Source organism: Podarcis muralis, chromosome 4 (genome assembly GCF_964188315.1).
Source record: "Podarcis muralis chromosome 4, rPodMur119.hap1.1, whole genome shotgun sequence".
NCBI lineage: Eukaryota > Metazoa > Chordata > Lepidosauria > Squamata > Lacertidae > Podarcis > Podarcis muralis.
In genome coordinates this window covers 75953412-75969396 of record NC_135658.1, presented here as the reverse complement: position 1 = coordinate 75969396, position 15985 = coordinate 75953412, and the positions used below count along the sequence as shown (strand labels likewise).

Here is a 15985-nt window from a genome sequence, read left to right as displayed (position 1 = left end):
CTGCAACACATATATGCATCGTAAAAAAGTTCCCATCAAAGCTATTTTGTGTATATGCAAGTTTATGCAAATATTATCAACTGAGCAGCTGGTACCTTCAATGGGGTGCCAGCCTTAGTAATATTACATTTAACTCGTATATCATCTTTTTCAGGGAATTAAATCATTCTCATTACAGAGTTGGATATAATTTTTATAAATTATATAATGAAGTTCAGCACCAAAAAGGATCACCATTCCTATACATTTTTAAGTGCAGATATTTCTTTTTCAGAAAAGTTACTGTTAAAGTTGTCAAAAGTTGCAGTAATCTTCTGACCCCTCTGGTTGTGACATTTATTGACTCCTAAAGGGTTGGCTAGGGGACGCGGGTGGCGCTGTGGGTAAAAGCCTCAGCGCCTAGGGCTTGCCGATCGAAAGGTCGGCGGTTCGAATCCCCGCGGTGGGGTGCGCTCCCGTTGTTCGGTCCCAGCACCTGCCAACCCAGCAGTTCGAAAGCACCCCCGGGTGCAAGTAGATAAATAGGGACCGCTTACTGGCGGGAAGGTAAACGGCGTTTCTGTGTGCGGCTCTGGCTCACCAGATGCAGCTTTGTCACGCTGGCCACATGACCCGGAAGTGTCTCCGGACAGCGCTGGCCCCCGGCCTCTTGAGTGAGATGGGCGCACAACCCTAGAGTCTGTCAAGACTGGCCCGTACGGGCAGGGGTACCTTTACCTTTACCTTTAAAGGGTTGGCTTGGCTTTTTTTAAGCATATGAGGAGAAAAGGCTGGTTCAAATAATCCTTGCTATTTGGCAACAATCAGAACTCTCAATGGAAGGAGGGGGACGACAAATTACACAAAGGGAGGGAAGAGGGCGATAGTGGGATCAGTCAAAATAACGGTTTCAAGTTAAAACTAAAACCAGATCCAAAAATTGCAGGGCATCTTTCCTTTGCAAGATTTCTTGAAACCAGGAGCAAAAACACAGGCTTCCTGGTGTTTGTTTGTTTGCCTATCCCTCTACAGGATAAGAGGCCCATGGGCATTTCTCTGAAAATCTGCCTCCCAAAAATTACCTCACGTGGCTCCTGTGAACCAGTTAACCTCTGCCAGGTTCAGAACTGGGACAGTGGCAGGAAAGGATCTACAGAACCAAAACACGTTTGCCTTTACACTAGATCTAAGAGCATGTTGGGAAATGTGTTGCTCTCAAGGCAGGGGGAGAAGGGATGTGTGTATCATCCTCCGTTTTACACATGTTTCCTGTTAACATGTTGTCTCAGCGAAGATTAAAGCGACGTAAGAATGCATTCTTACAACATTCATCCTGGAATATATAAATAAAAGAGGCAGCTGTCTCTTTTAGACCTTGTGACTTGTTTACAGGAGAAGACCAAAAGCTAAGCACAATCCATTTCAACAGTTTCCTACCCTAGCCAGACCCTTCCATTACATAATTCCATCTTCACTGACTTTCATAAATGTGCATGATGAGTTACTTACCAACTTTATAGTGTACACAGCCTTCCAAGTCACCTACAGTTGTCCAGCCTTGTTTCTTTTCCACCTCAGGGTCATTGTGAAGAATTTTGTTTCTTAACCATGACAGATAATACACTCTCAATTTGTTTTTCTTACCTAGAAAAGTGTGGTAGGAATGGGCGATAAGGTACAGAGCTGGGATACAAGCCTCCACAAAAACACATTAGCAATCATAGATAAAATCCACTTTTTTTTTAAATTATGCCAACCATTTAAGCTCAAGCCCAAAGGCAAACTTTCCTTCCAGCTACTGCTACTGCCTGTTATGTTTTCAAAAAATCAAAACTCTACCTAAAGAAAGTAGGATGGACCAGGCTATGTTTCATGTTGACACAGTTCAGATTTAACATTTTCAGTCCTCCAAATAATGGTTTGAGGGATGAGTAATAAGCTCTGTGCTCACATACTCTTCTACATCAACTCTCGTATCAACTTCAGCCCTTCAATCGTGCTTTTGTATCATGTTTACCAAGCTGGCATTAAACCACAGTTTCCTGTGACCGATGTAACTGGAAATTGGGGATTTAGAGAAGCCATGATTGAAGCGACACAGTTTTGGGGTATGAGGGGAGGGATAAGCGGGAGGATGTGGTCCCAACGCTCATTTCTAGTTTAATAAACTATGGTTTACTAAGCTACAATTCACTGCTTCACAACTGAGTCTTGCTCACAGCCAACTCATTACTTCCTGGTTGAAGCTGGCTTCAAGTCCTAATTTGAAGGCAAGTGCAAAATGTTGCTTTATAAAGAGCCATTGGGGGGTGGGCGCTATCAGATATGGGGAATTCCAAATGCAGAATTCCAAATTCCTGTGGGGTGTAGGGAAGGTGAGGATTAGGAAGCGACAGAGAGGTCTGCTTCTGGCCCATGCCCAATTTGCCCATCAAAACTTGACCTTTTGAATCCTCCAGTCCAGTACCTAAGCCAAGAGGTCAAAACAGCAAACTCCTAAAGCTTACAACAGTTATGTTGTGACTGTAGCAAGGGACAAACAAGGTGCATGCAAACACCCGTCTCTCACAACCCGGCAGTACAATCTTTCAAGCCATATTTTTATTTATTTACCCATAACAAAAATAGTTTACAATACAAACAATACAAAATATTCGTAATAAAATTCAAATAAAATCAAACTTTTAAAATTGCTAGGCGTAATAACACAATATCAAAATATAGATAAAATCAACACATGCCAAAAAGACTGCGTCTCTGGCTAGACTTGCCTAAACAAACAGAATGTTTGCTTAGATTTGTGTTAATATTTGCACAATATTACCTCAGACTTTTTATTTATTTCCTATAGTAGTATTTACTCAGTTACAACATGTGAATCCATGGGAACTTGGGTTTGAACTGCATCACTGGAATAGTTTTATCGTAACAGACATGATGTGGGAAAAGACCTGTAGTTTTTTGTTTTTAAGCTTCTCATGTTGCTGATGGCGAAATACTGCGGTTAAGACTTGTGTGTGATCCTTTGTTTTTAACTGCGTCATTGGAGATCAAGACTCCTTGCCACATTCACTAGTTTCCTACTTGAATATTGTTTCCTCTTTTATGGCACGTTATGTTAACCCTTTAACTGCATGATCCTTAGTGACTGGGACATACCTTCAACCAAGTATATCATCAACCTTTTCCGCTCCACCTTTAACCCAAGCATGCAATTGGGAATCTATTTCTTACCCATCTTTTACTATCTATTTGCATGGTGGTAATGCTCGTTACGACCCAGCTTGGATTAGGCTGTACCCCATTAGTGGGTCCCAACCCAGCAGTAGCAGTAACAGCCGTTCAATGTCCTTATGTTTTGTGGGAGGTCACAAAGACTCTTTCATTAATAAACACAAGAGCTTAAAGGCAAAATGGTATTCCATAGAGAGAGGCTTCTCATTAACCGTATTTTTCGCTCCATAAGACACACTTTTTCCCTCCTAAAAAGTAAGGGGAAATGTGTGTGTCTCTTATGGAGCGAATGCAGGCGGGAGACTCTGCTCAGTACTCCCTTTAAAGAACCGTGTGGAGCGTGTGTGCGGCTCTTGGGGGCTTTTCTCCGAGGAGGGAGAAGGGCAGCCCGTCAGTCCCTTCTCCCTCCTCAGGGAAAACCCCCCAAGACCTGCACACATGCTCCACACAGCTCTTTAAAGGGAGCGTGGCTCTTGGGAGCTTTTCTGGGAGGTGGGAAAAAAGGACTGACGGGCTGCCCTCTGCCCCTTCCCCCACCTCCTGGAAAAGCCAGCAAGAGCCGCTGCCAGGCTCTGCTCCCTTGTAAGGGCTCCCTTTTGTCCCTCATACCGCTTTGCTGGGAAGCCAGCAGAAGAGGAGCTCTTGCTCTGCTGGCTTCTCAGCAAAGCGAGAGGAGGGACGGAAGGGTTTAAAGCAAGAAAAGCGAAAGCCACTTACATGCTCTGCGCAAAAAAAAGAAAATCTTGCTTTCCCCCTCTAAAAACTAGGTGCGTCTTATGGAGCGAAAAATACGGTATTTAAAGGTTCTTTTTGTAGCCCTACTAATTTCTTGGGTATACCCAGATATACTCAAATAAGATATACTCAGAGCAGACCTACTGAAATCAATAGACCTAACTTAGGCATGTTCATTAATTGCAGTAGATCATACTTCAGTAGGGTGTATGGGCTGCTAGGGGAGGGGTAGAACCTCTGGTGAGGGACATGTCATGCTCCTTCTGGAGCAGTTTGTTCCCCTTTGGTCCCCACTCTGCATTCAGGAATCACCAGCAGCTCCCAGAAGCTGTCACCATGGGACAGCAGTCACACCCCTGGAACTGTTTCAACTGCTTAGCTAAACCAGAAGAGGGCAGCTGATGGGGCCCCATTCCTTGGTGAGTTAGGAACTTCCCCTACATGCAAAGACAGGCTCCGGAGGATTGAGTGGACAAGACCAGTAGTGGGTCCAACGATCAAGAAGGCGGTTTCTGCACCTGCTGCAGAGGAAAGAGTGGGGCAGATGGGCCTCGTCAACTTGGGAAGGTAGCCCACCTGGAAGAAGGAAAACTCTAAACCTCTGCTGTCTCGTGGGATATCTTCGAGAGAAGAAAAGGCGAAGGAGTAAACCCTGCCCAAATCTAAGGTGGAGTCCCTAAGACAAGTCAGATGGCACCTTGTACACCTCATCCCAGCTACTCCTGCAGCCAAGCTAGTGCCAAACGTATTGCTCTGCTTTTCTTTGGACTGCATCAGTGAGACTGTGAGGGGTTTGTGTTGTCTGGGCAGCTCAGGACCTCCACACACACTGCCCAGGCCTGCGCCCTGGGGAGGTCACTTTGGTCTGCTAACACAATGGTTTGACCCCTGGAGGTGAACTCCATTGTCTCTCAAGACAGATGGACGCCAACAACAACTTTGATTAACACTTTAGTTAACTATCACCTTGGTTAATCAGGGATAGAGAACCTATAACCCTCCAGATGCTGTTGGACTATAATTCCCATCATTCCTCACTATAGACCATGTTGTCTGGGACAGATGAGAACTGTATTCCAGCCGCATCTGCACAGCCACAAGTTCTCCATATCCAATATTAAAAGTAGCATGTTCTCTGGAGGGACCTCTGATAGATTTATTGATTGATGAAACAGCAATTTAAAAGGGGAAAGAGTTAGCAAAAAGAGATAAAGGCATATAAAGTAGAGGTTTGAACCATTCTGTTATTCAAAGAAAGACCACAACATGGTTTTTTTCAAAAAGAGAATTCATATTTACCCGATATTGTCACCAAGACGTTGAGACCTTCAAGTACATCCATTTGCTGGAATCTTCTTCGGTTTATTAATGGATACACCTTCCCTTGGCCACTCCTGTCCAACAGCATCAGACCACTCTCTGTACCCACTAACAAATTCACCCCTAGGGTAAAATAATATCAAGTCAGAACACAAAGTTCCTTGATTGGCCAGTTCAGTAGATATCTGCAGTTCTCTGGGCAAACGCCAAACCTTTTCACACAACAAGAATGACCATGACACCAGGGCATGGAATACACACCAACATTCCAGAAATGCTGTTAAAGCAGTTTTTCCTTCCATCTAGATTTTGGATCAGGGTGGGTTTCATTTCCATGCCTGCCGTGCTCTCACAGAAATTGCATTCCAGGAATTTTCATGGAAATGTTCGCCCATACGAAGGTCTACTCTTGTGCAAACTGACTCATCAGTTTACTTTTAGTAAACTTCATGCATACTTCTGAACCTTTTGCCTGATAAACATACTGCACCTAGCAAGCTAATCTGAAAACACTTTCGACAACCATTAGTCCCAAATTTCCAATAGGTTTTTGGTTATGACCTTATGCTTCATCTGCAACATGTTCATATAAAAGGAAGGAACTAGCAACCAACAGTGGTTTGCATACCCCATAAGGCAGCACATAAGATCTCAGAATTGAATCTCTTCTTGTATTTGCGGATTTCTGGCGTGTCGCTTTGTGGCCGTGTATTTGTAGGGTTCACATTAACAACTGATCCTTTTCTGGTTGGATCTTGCCTTATTGCCTCTGACCTCATTGCTTCACTAGAGAATCCTACTGCAAAAAAATTGGAAGAAAGAAAGAGAAAAAACAGTTATCTTTTAGTATACATTTGGGCTCACACATGATATGCGCATCAAGTTGAAGAAAAATACTGTTAGGTACAGCATGTGAAACATACACAGCCGTACCTCGGAAGTCGAACACCTTGCAAATCGAACGTTTTGGCTCCCAAACGCCGCAAACCCGGAAGTGAGTTTTCCAGTCTGCAAACGTTCTTTGGAAGCCGAACGCATGACACTGCTTCCATGGCTTCCGATTGCGTGCAGGAGCTTCCTGCAGCCAATCGGAAGCTACACCTTGGTTTCCGAACATTTTGAAGTCGAACGGACTTCCGGAACGGATTTCATTTGACTTCTGAGGTACGACTGTATTGGGAACTGTTTTACGCATTTCAACAGTTACTATAAGCCTTACTCATTGGTGTTTATATTACTTACCAACAGAAGTCACAGTTGTTCCACTAGATGGAGATATCTGTAGTAATCTAGGGTCTATAAAAGGTGTAAAGGAGGTAGATTTGTGTTTCTGCAGTGTGTTACTAGCGGACTGAGTCTGCAATGTAAATTTCAGAGTCATTAATGGTTATAATATAAACAAATGGGATCACACAAAAAACCCAAACAAATAATTCCAGCCACTACTGGACAGCACTGTTTTAGAAGCCTTCTCGTCCCCCTTCCTCAAGTGCTGCCTACACGTGAGTAGCATAAACATTTTAAATAAACATTTTTCCTAAGCACTACTGTGAAAGTTCAGTCCAACTCACAGTCCTAATTTAGATGTTTACATAATGAGGCCTGTTCACCAAAACAAGCATACAAGAATGTCTCCTCTTGCTGAAACGTGTCAGGCTCCTATTCTGTAAATATTTCTTTATTCCACATCCAACATATTCTGCTTTTCATCTTTCTACTGTAATACTCCCTTGCTTTTGTTGCTGCTATTCTGTGTCTTCTACCCTCATCTAGTGACCAACTGGGAACTATAGTCTCTTCTAGTGCAACAAAACTTGAGCAATTAGGAACCAGGCATTCACTTCTACGTTTGATACGCCGTTTTAGCATCCGGTTAATTGCAGGGCAATTCTTTCCCTCTCAAATCTCCCTTGTAAACTGAGCCTCTTGCCAGAAAGCTGCAGCAGTTTCTTCCACCATCATTTCTCACAGAAAAATACTGAACATTTATTGAACAAGGGGACTTATTTGGGAGGGGAGGTGTGGACAGGGACACGAAGCAATATTCAGGCACCGGTGCACCCTGAAGTTAAAACACAATAAACATGGAAAACACAAACGAAAGGAGAAAAGTGAAACAATGAAACTGTTAAAAAGTGGAAGTGGGGTGACTTTAAAAATCCCTTGCCAGATTGTGAGAGTTAAGTGTCACAGGGACAACACTACACTTTAAGGCAGAATGACACGGGTTAAAAACAAAGTGTGTGACGTATAAAGACAAAAAAGGGGGGAGGGCGAGTTGATGTTTAACTAGGCTTTTTTTTCATACATCTGAAGTGTTGGCTCAGTTCTCTCTCCTACAAAACCTCTTTGAGACAGAGAGCCTTTACTGTGTCCCTCAAAGTGGACTTCATGCAACTAGGGTTTTAAAAGGAATTCTGCTTCCACCAAATTCTACAAGCGCTATTTCTCCACTCCAAAAACACTGCGGCTGTTTAAAAACATGGTATTTAGAACAAAGGAAGAGGTGGGCCTTGACAGTATTCAAACAACTGACTTCTACCCTACGGCAATATGCACTGGGTTTGATTCCAAACTTGCATAGAGTAGACAGAGCTCCATTCATTGTACATGTCCACAGGCAGAAGTGGGGGAAGAGATATTCAACGACCCTCCCTCATTTTCCACGCAGTCCCTCTGTGTGTTGCAGAAAATCTGCTCTAGAGGGTTAAAGTACCTCTGGAAACGGGCAAAAATCATCTCCTCCCTTGTGCCCTCAAGCAGGAGCCTCTTGTGATAAGCTACCGCTTTAACATGGGATTACTTGTGAAATTCCAAAACACTAAAATCCAGGAACAATTAAGACATGGCTGCCATGAATTTAGTTTTGTTATTTTTTAAAAAAAGAGTTTTTTCATTCAAGCGGCACCTACAAATATGCTGTGGTTTGTAAGGTGGCTTCTGTTTTCCAGTGCTAGAATCTGATTTCCTTGACCTTTGGCTTCAAGCAAACTATATTGATATTCTTAAGCATCTGATGAATTTTCATGCACACTGTCTCAATTTCACACTTTCTTAACGTTCTCTCTCTTTTTTCCCCCTCCAGTGCAACTTTGGGATTGAAGGCAGACTCCCTGGTAAAATCTCAGAGACTATCCAAATCAGTGCGGCAAATAACTGGCTTCCGACGGAAACCTTTTAAAAGAGTGTGATTTCGGGGTGCATCTGTACATCTGAAAGCCCTGGCAGAACAGCCTCGCTGCTTCAGGAGCGTTTTGTGGAGATTCGGTTCTGAGTCCTACTTTCCTTGTTCTGCTCATTTGTAAAAGCTTCTGAAAATAAATGGTGCCCCACCCTTTAAAACCTGCACATCCCTAGTCTGTTGGAAGTATTTCTGTTTAGGTTCCTACCATGTGTACAAAAATTCATATGGAAGAGCTCAACGTATGCTTTTCCCTACCACCAGAGGGCACCTTCCAAGTGTATCGACACGTCTTCGCATGGAAAAGAGTAGCTACCGTATTCTTTGCTCTATAAGACTCACTTTTTCCCTCCTAAAAAGTAAGGGGAAATGTGTGTGCGTGTTATGGGGTGAATGCAGGCTGCGCAGCTATCCCAGAAGCCAGAACAGCAAGAGGGATTGCTGCTTTCACTGCACAGCGATCCCTCTTGCTGTTCTGGCTTCTGAGATTCAGAATATTTTCCTCCTCCAAAAACTAGGTGCGTCTTGTGGTCTGGTGCGTCTTATAGAGCGAAAAATACGGTATGTCATAGGAAAGCTGCCTCCAATTTTACAAAATGCCTTTCAAAGCGGATCTGTGCCATCAAAAACCGAGACGGATCTTTTCACACGACATTCCAAAACAATAAAACAAAACAGAAACAAAGCTATCGAAGAGCCGGCTGCTTCATTCCCTCTCCCCATCAAGAAATTTCCAAAAAGCAGCCTCTTGTGGTAAGGCTGGAGAAAGCTTCCTTTCTAAGACAGTGCACTCCTTATCCCCAAAGCAAGGACCCCACTACATGCGCAGTTACTTAGTAGTATGCTAAACCAGGTAGTATTGTCATCTGAAGAAGCCAGATTACCCTAAGTGTGACCTCTCCAAGTAGGCACTCTCCCCAAAACAGCGTTTAAACAAATACCAACAGGGCAATCAGTTTAGCTTATCCAAAAGCCATGCAATTAATGACTTGTATTAAAAAAAGGGGGGGGAGCAAGAGTAGTCAACTGGCAGGTTTGGGGTAAAACTGCTCTAGAGTTAAGGGGGTTTTGGTACGTAAAGAGCTGAAATGTGTTATTTTTGAGGAGTGAGGGGTTAAGTGACAGGAAGAAGAAGAACAGCAGCAGCAGAGAAGGGACGCTGAGCTGGAGCTCCTGGGGAAAAGCTAGCTATGAAGCAATAACCCTATGAAAGCAGCCAGCTGTGGGGGCAAGACATACCTCATTAGTAGTTAGCTTGTCCTGGGGTGTCTGTGGGGACATGGTGGGTGTCGGCTGGCTGGAGGATGGGGAGGAAGAGGTGGAGGAAGTGGAGGAGGAATGGCTTTGCTGTAAGAGATCTGGCAAGAGGTGAATGCGACCGGCAAAGCCATTGCTCTCATGATGGCTGGCACGCTTTGTGTCAACTGTACTCTGCAGAAAAAACAGGCACACTTGTCTTGCTCAAGTGCTGCGTAAAGGTCTCTCTGTCCCTAGAAAGCTGGTCTACTTTCAATGCTTCAACCAATGCATAACATCAACCAAGCCTTGATGCCTCCATTAGAAAGGTTGGTGGCGGTGAATTCAGCCACACATTACAGGAATGTTTGGGTTCCCTGGCAAAGCCAGCTTTGTTCACCAGCAAAATTAAGCTCTTGTTGGCCAAATTCGCAAGACCACATCAACCTGCACGTTCCCTAAGGTTATTTTCACTATCATCTTATTTTTATTATTTAGTTCTGGTTTTTTAAGACACGATCAGATGAAAGTGCTTGAAACATCTGCTGAATGTCCTAATTTAGTTATCTGAACAATATGCATGACATTTTAATACATCCTAGGGGGTCTAGGGATGTTCGGCTACAGAACTGGAAAACTCGGTAATGAGTGAGGTTCATATTGTACAAACTACCACACTAAACAGACCCGCAAGTTCAAGACAAGGGAAGAAATGCCTTGATAATTCTGTGCATAACATTTCAAGACAGAAAGACCATGTGACCTGATAGTTCTGTTGCTAAAGATAAGAAGGTCTGGCTTCATAAGCTGTCTGGGTAGGAAACCTCTTGGAAAATGTGTGTAAGCTGTTCTGAACTCCTAAGAGGGGCACATGGTGCATTTGTAACTGATTTAAAGCAAACTAGGTGATCTCTTCTTCTGCTGTATCTGGCTTGCCCACAATTAGTTGTTTTTTTAAAACACCTTTTAAAGGTTGAGAATCACATCAGAGATTCCTTCCAGTGGCCTGTGGCTCTTTAACCTTTGTGTTGGTCCAAGACTAAGATAAACTCAGCACAGTGCTGTGAAGTGTCACTACAATGCACGTAAGCACAAACATTGTGTGGAAACTATTACTCCCTTTGCAGGCCTGAAATGTCTGCTGGTTCAACAAGAAGCTATTAACTGTGTCTATATGTCCTGCAACTGATATTATGTAGGAAGAGAGTATGAAAGAATGAGTGAGTTAATGAGGGTGGGAGGAGGGAGAGGAAAAACTACACTTGAAAGAATGCATACCTGTCGGACGATTAAAGTGCCCTCCTTGGAAGGAGTCATTGCAGGTTCACTCTCCACGTCGTCGTGCACAATCATAGTTTTCACGGACTCTGTTTCCCCATTGCTGAGGTTTAGAGTGGATCTGTTTGGTAAAGGAGACATTTTGATTACGTCCACATGTACCCTTTCTGTTTCTATTCTGATTCTTCAGTATCCACAGTAATAAAAAAAAGGGGGTAAAGGTAAAGGACCCCAGGACAGTTTAGTCCAGTCAAAGGTGACTATGGGGTTGCAGTGCTCATCTCGCTTTCAGGCCGAGGGAGCCAGCGTTTGTTCACAGGCAGCTTTCCGGGTCATGTGGCCAGCATGACTAAACTGCTTCTGGTGCAACGGAACACCGTGACGGAAGCCAGAGCACACGGAAACACTGTTTACCTTCCTGCCACAGTGGTACCTATTTATCCACTTGCACTGGTGTGCTTTCAAACTGCAAGGTTGGCAGGAGTTGGGACAGAGCAAAAGGAACTCACTCCGTCGCGGGGATTTGAACCACCAACCTTCCGATCGGCAAGCCTGGCTCAGTGGTTTAGACCCACAGCAATACTAAAATAATTTCACAAAAGGATGATTTTAACAGTAGTACTAGGATACGTTTAATTGTGGAAACCTTGCCTATCTGGAAAACCTTTATTTGCAAACTCCCATTCATTTGGGTGCCTGCAGTGAACAAGAATTTTTTGGGGGCGGGAGGGGATAGTATGTTAGTATGACACACACTCTTGTGTTTTTAAATTGTAAACAGCCCTGTAATCCTCGGATGGCGGGCTGTACAGAAATTTAAATCATCATCAGCCAGACAGCCAGGTAGGGAAGCTTTTGTAAACTGGCTAGTAGCTTCTCAGGGAATGGCGAGTCAAATATTTGTATTGAAACTGAAACTAATTACTGTATCGGTGCCTTCAAAACATGCACTTTTCAGTTATCTATTCATCTTACTTTATCCACATCTTCAAGATATATTCATTTTCCTACTATAGGATATTGTGAACCCTTATATAGCAGATTGCCAATGTTATGTTTATATTATGGAAGGAGACACACACAATCCTATATTCTGCAGGATCATAGAATTAGAGAAGAACTAAAAGATAGCAATGGTTAAACACCTTTCACGGGTCCCAAATTCCATACCTGAATACAGTATTGGAAGCCCTACCAGAATTCACAAAATGAAATTGACCTGTAAGCAAAAGTTCCATTAATACATCACATCAGGAAGAGAGGGAAAGGAGAACTAACACTGCTCTAGCATCTTCTGGTCCCGAAGTAGATTCATCAACTCCTTCCTGCTCCATGTCATCATCGTCTTCATCAGTTGTTCCCGACTCTTCACTGGATGATGAATAATCAGTCACTTTATGTGGAGGCCGCACATCCTCGACTGCCCGTAATTCCTTCGCCAAATCAGTTAAATTCTAGAAGGAGCAGAAGGAAAAGCACAAGGTGAACAACTGCAGAAAAGGATGCAAGCAGATGACTGCCCATTTCGAGTTCCAAAAGCTGGATCTATTTAGTCACAGCTGATGCTTTTGATTTAAAGACCTATGCTATTATTTCAGAAAACTTCTTTAAAAATTCTATTACCGTATTTTTCGTCCCATAGGACGCACCTAGTTTTTTTGGGGGGGAAATAAAGGAAATTTCCCCCCCTTTATTTCCCCCCAAAAAAAACCAGGTTGGGGAACAGCGGTATGGCGGCGCTCCGCCTCCCTGCTGTCCCCCGAGCTTGTGGGGCTGGCGCTGGGGAGAAGCGCGCTTCTCCCCAGCGCCAGCCTCCAAACCAGGTCAAGGAACAGCGGGATGGCGGCGCTGTGCCTCCCCGCTGTCCCCCGAGCTTGTGGGGCTGGCCGGTGTCTGCCCGGCGCGAGGGGCGCTCTGCTTCAGGGCGCCTTGCACGCCGGGCAGCAGACTGCTATCCGCAGCGCGGGGAGCGGGATGTCTGCCCGGCGCGAGGGGCGCTCTGCGCACCGACCCCTCTCGCTCTCCAAGCTTCAGCGAAAGCCTGTATTCGCCCCATAGGACGCACACAGATTTCCCCTTCATTTTTGGAGGGGGAAAAGTGCATCCTATAGGGCGAAAAATACGGTACTTCTTTGGTGTGCATGGAGCAAAAGGGTCAAGCAGCTTGATAATTTTAATTGAACTAAGTGTATTTCAAATAGAAAGTAACACACTTCACTTAAAAAGGCAGGTGCCAAACTGATTGCTGGGAAGTTTGCCTAGTGTCTTTCGCCATTATCAAACACTAACAGATGGGATGGTGTGTCCCCTTCCTCTCTGCTCTGCTGCAGTCCCTTGTACCCCCATTTTTGCTCTGGAAGGGTTCCCCAATCCTCTGGAACAGATCTGGGGAGCATATAAGGTCTGCAATGGGAGATGAGATGAAGGGGAAATCCCATTACATGAGTGGAAGAGCACTGTTGGGTATCACCCAGGTGTCTCGGAGCAAAGCTGTGCAAATGTTATAATAATTACAAAGGCAAGAGGGTTCATTGCTCTCAGTAGCATTAAACGAGCAGTTGACTGCTTACCACTTCTCCCTGAAGACCAGTCAGACGAACAGGTTCAGCAAATGGACATCAGGACAAGAGTGAATGGAGTGCAATTGGGGGGAAAGAAACATTACAACACAAGTTTAGTATAGGAAGAAAATAAATCCAGTCTTCAAGGTGCTAAAGCTGTATCACTAGCTTGCTCAAAAACTGCCATTAAGGAATAAAGGAATAGAACACAAAACAACGAGCTACAACAATATTATGAGTAGGAATCAGGACAGTGTTGGGGAGATAACGGAATTTCTTTTTCAACCATTCTACACATACACACGCTAGGAAAAATGGTAACCTGAAGGGGATAACTTGAAATGCTCTGCTAGATATTTGGAAGGAACAACAAAAAAAGAGTTGTTATGTGGCATTTACTCATGGTGTGATTGTTGCTCTGTTTCAGTGATGCATTTTGATAGGCAATATTCATTTAAAATGAAGAACGCTGTACTTTGAAAAAGCAGGAGTTTTCAGTACAATTCTAGAAGTAGTCGTTAGCTGTGCCTTGCTATTTGTTTGAACAGAAGAGTGCTCGCTCAGGATTATCATCTGCCAACCAGTAACTAATGACCAGGCCAAGGCAGCAAAAAGCTTGTACTATACTAACTACACACGTTCACAGACCGTCCAAGCAAGAATCCTTGTAATTGGCTTTGCCACATGCAGACTTTCTCCAGTTTCTTTGATCTAATTTGTATAGTTAAGAGCTACAGCTATTTCCTTTGCAGACGGTAAGAGCACAACATGTGTGGCTGGTGATACAGTACAGGATGCATCTTAATAATTCAGAGAGAATGACAATGTCTTCATAATTTCAGGACTGAACTACATATTGGGAAGGTGGCAGCGGGCTCTTGGACCACAGAGCATTACGCTTCCTTCCCTAAGCCAGGCCGAAGCTTCCTGGGCTTTGGGAAGGTAGCAACAGGGGAATGTTTAGGGAACTAGTCTAGTCCCCCTAGTCCACCAAAACTACCATCTCTTGTACCAGTATATTCTAAAACTATTTGCAGCCATGTTTCTCTTAATCCCAGCAACTTCATTTTCCAAAAACAGTATAAAATAAAAATTCAAATATGGCTGTTTTCTGTACTTCAGAAATGGTTATCAAATGGTTACTGGAATTGCAGCTTCTTGCCATAGATAGCTAGGATTGCTGCAAAATCTGATAGCTCTTACTATTACTAATATATAACTATGGTTGCCTATTAGGAAACTGAACTATGGAAAAGTGCCCTGCTCACTTTGAGTAGAGATTTAAGCAATGCAAGAGAAGCGTCATGTACAGAAAGCTTCTATGTGGACACCTCCTCAATACATTTGAAATCTATCCATTTAGAAGGGTTTGTGTACTTTTTCCAGAATATGCATTAAATGAACTGTGCATGTGTCCAGTGTGGCTGGGGAACGGCAGCATGATGAGCGTGGTACAAATAATAAAATGAAATAAAATAGTAAAAATAATTTCCAGGAAATGGATTAGCTCGTTGTGGTGTTGCTTGTTTGTTTGTTCACAGGATTTAACTTGAGTGAATATCTAATGCTGGATTTTATGAAAATAAGTTTTTCCATGTAACTTTTCAACATTTCCAACTTTTTTTTTTCCTTCTTAACTCTCCACTCCTACACCTTAAACGTATCAGTAGGCCGTCTCTTATGTAAAACTTCACACGACAAGCTTTTATGCTATGTATCAGACACAGATGAGGAGGTAACAGTCTGAGAGCCTCACCACAGGTTTACTAGGTCTGAAAGCTTCCTTCTTCTCTTCTGGTTTTTTTGTTGCGTTTTCACTACGTTGCGATGGCGAACCTTCAGATTTTGACGATGCTACATGAATAAAGACCAAAAAGAGGTAGGGAAAGAATAAATTAGTTAATCGCAAATTAAGAGGAATGTTAAAGCAATAGGAGTTTTAATATTTCAATGCATCTTATTCCTCCATCCCCACTGAGATACCTTAAATTAATTAATCAGGGGTGGGGAACCTGCAACCTGTGGACCAATCCTGGCCCTCTAGTTGGGCCACTGTTTCTCAAACTTGGGCCTCCAGCTCGTTAGACTACAACTCCCATCATCCCTGGCTAGCAGGACCAGTGGTCAGAGAGTTGTAGTCCAACAACTGGGAGTTGATGGGAGTTGTAGTCCAACAACAGTTATCAAGCCCCAAGTTTTAGAAACACTGAAGTAGGCCTTTGAAGCCATTTCCCCTGGTGCCCACCCACCTATCAAATAGCTGCTGGTACTTATGGGCAAGGAGGGTGGGGTCCATTTCTGCGCTGGCTGCCCCTATCTGTTCCTAGCAGGGAACAGGGAACTTCGGCCGAAGCGTCAGGGTTTAACTCGCTGCTCATCAGCTGAGAGGGGGTTAAATCCTGCCATGGCTGGCTGTGCACTTTCTCTCTGCTTGGTACAAAAAGCAGGTTGGTGGGTAGGG

The 15985-nt window shown here is 43.7% G+C and overlaps 1 protein-coding gene across 4 annotated transcripts in view; it reads right to left on the bottom strand.

The window, feature by feature from the left end:
* The window catches only part of MAP4K4 (mitogen-activated protein kinase kinase kinase kinase 4), a 137673-nt gene that overhangs the window by 9632 nt on the left and 112056 nt on the right, over nucleotides 1-15985 (bottom strand). For 2 of the 4 annotated variants that reach the window (XM_028727931.2, XM_028727936.2), the window contains 9 exons: nucleotides 15281-15378; nucleotides 13534-13542; nucleotides 12242-12417; nucleotides 10964-11084; nucleotides 9689-9880; nucleotides 6511-6625; nucleotides 5897-6067; nucleotides 5248-5391; nucleotides 1489-1623 (listed from right to left, as the gene is read on the bottom strand). In XM_028727931.2, the coding sequence (XP_028583764.1) occupies nucleotides 1489-1623; nucleotides 5248-5391; nucleotides 5897-6067; nucleotides 6511-6625; nucleotides 9689-9880; nucleotides 10964-11084; nucleotides 12242-12417; nucleotides 13534-13542; nucleotides 15281-15378 (1161 nt within the window). The remainder of the gene's footprint in view (nucleotides 1-1488; nucleotides 1624-5247; nucleotides 5392-5896; nucleotides 6068-6510; nucleotides 6626-9688; nucleotides 9881-10963; nucleotides 11085-12241; nucleotides 12418-13533; nucleotides 13543-15280; nucleotides 15379-15985) is intronic. The other 2 variants (XM_028727935.2, XM_028727937.2) reach the window with 1 other exon arrangement.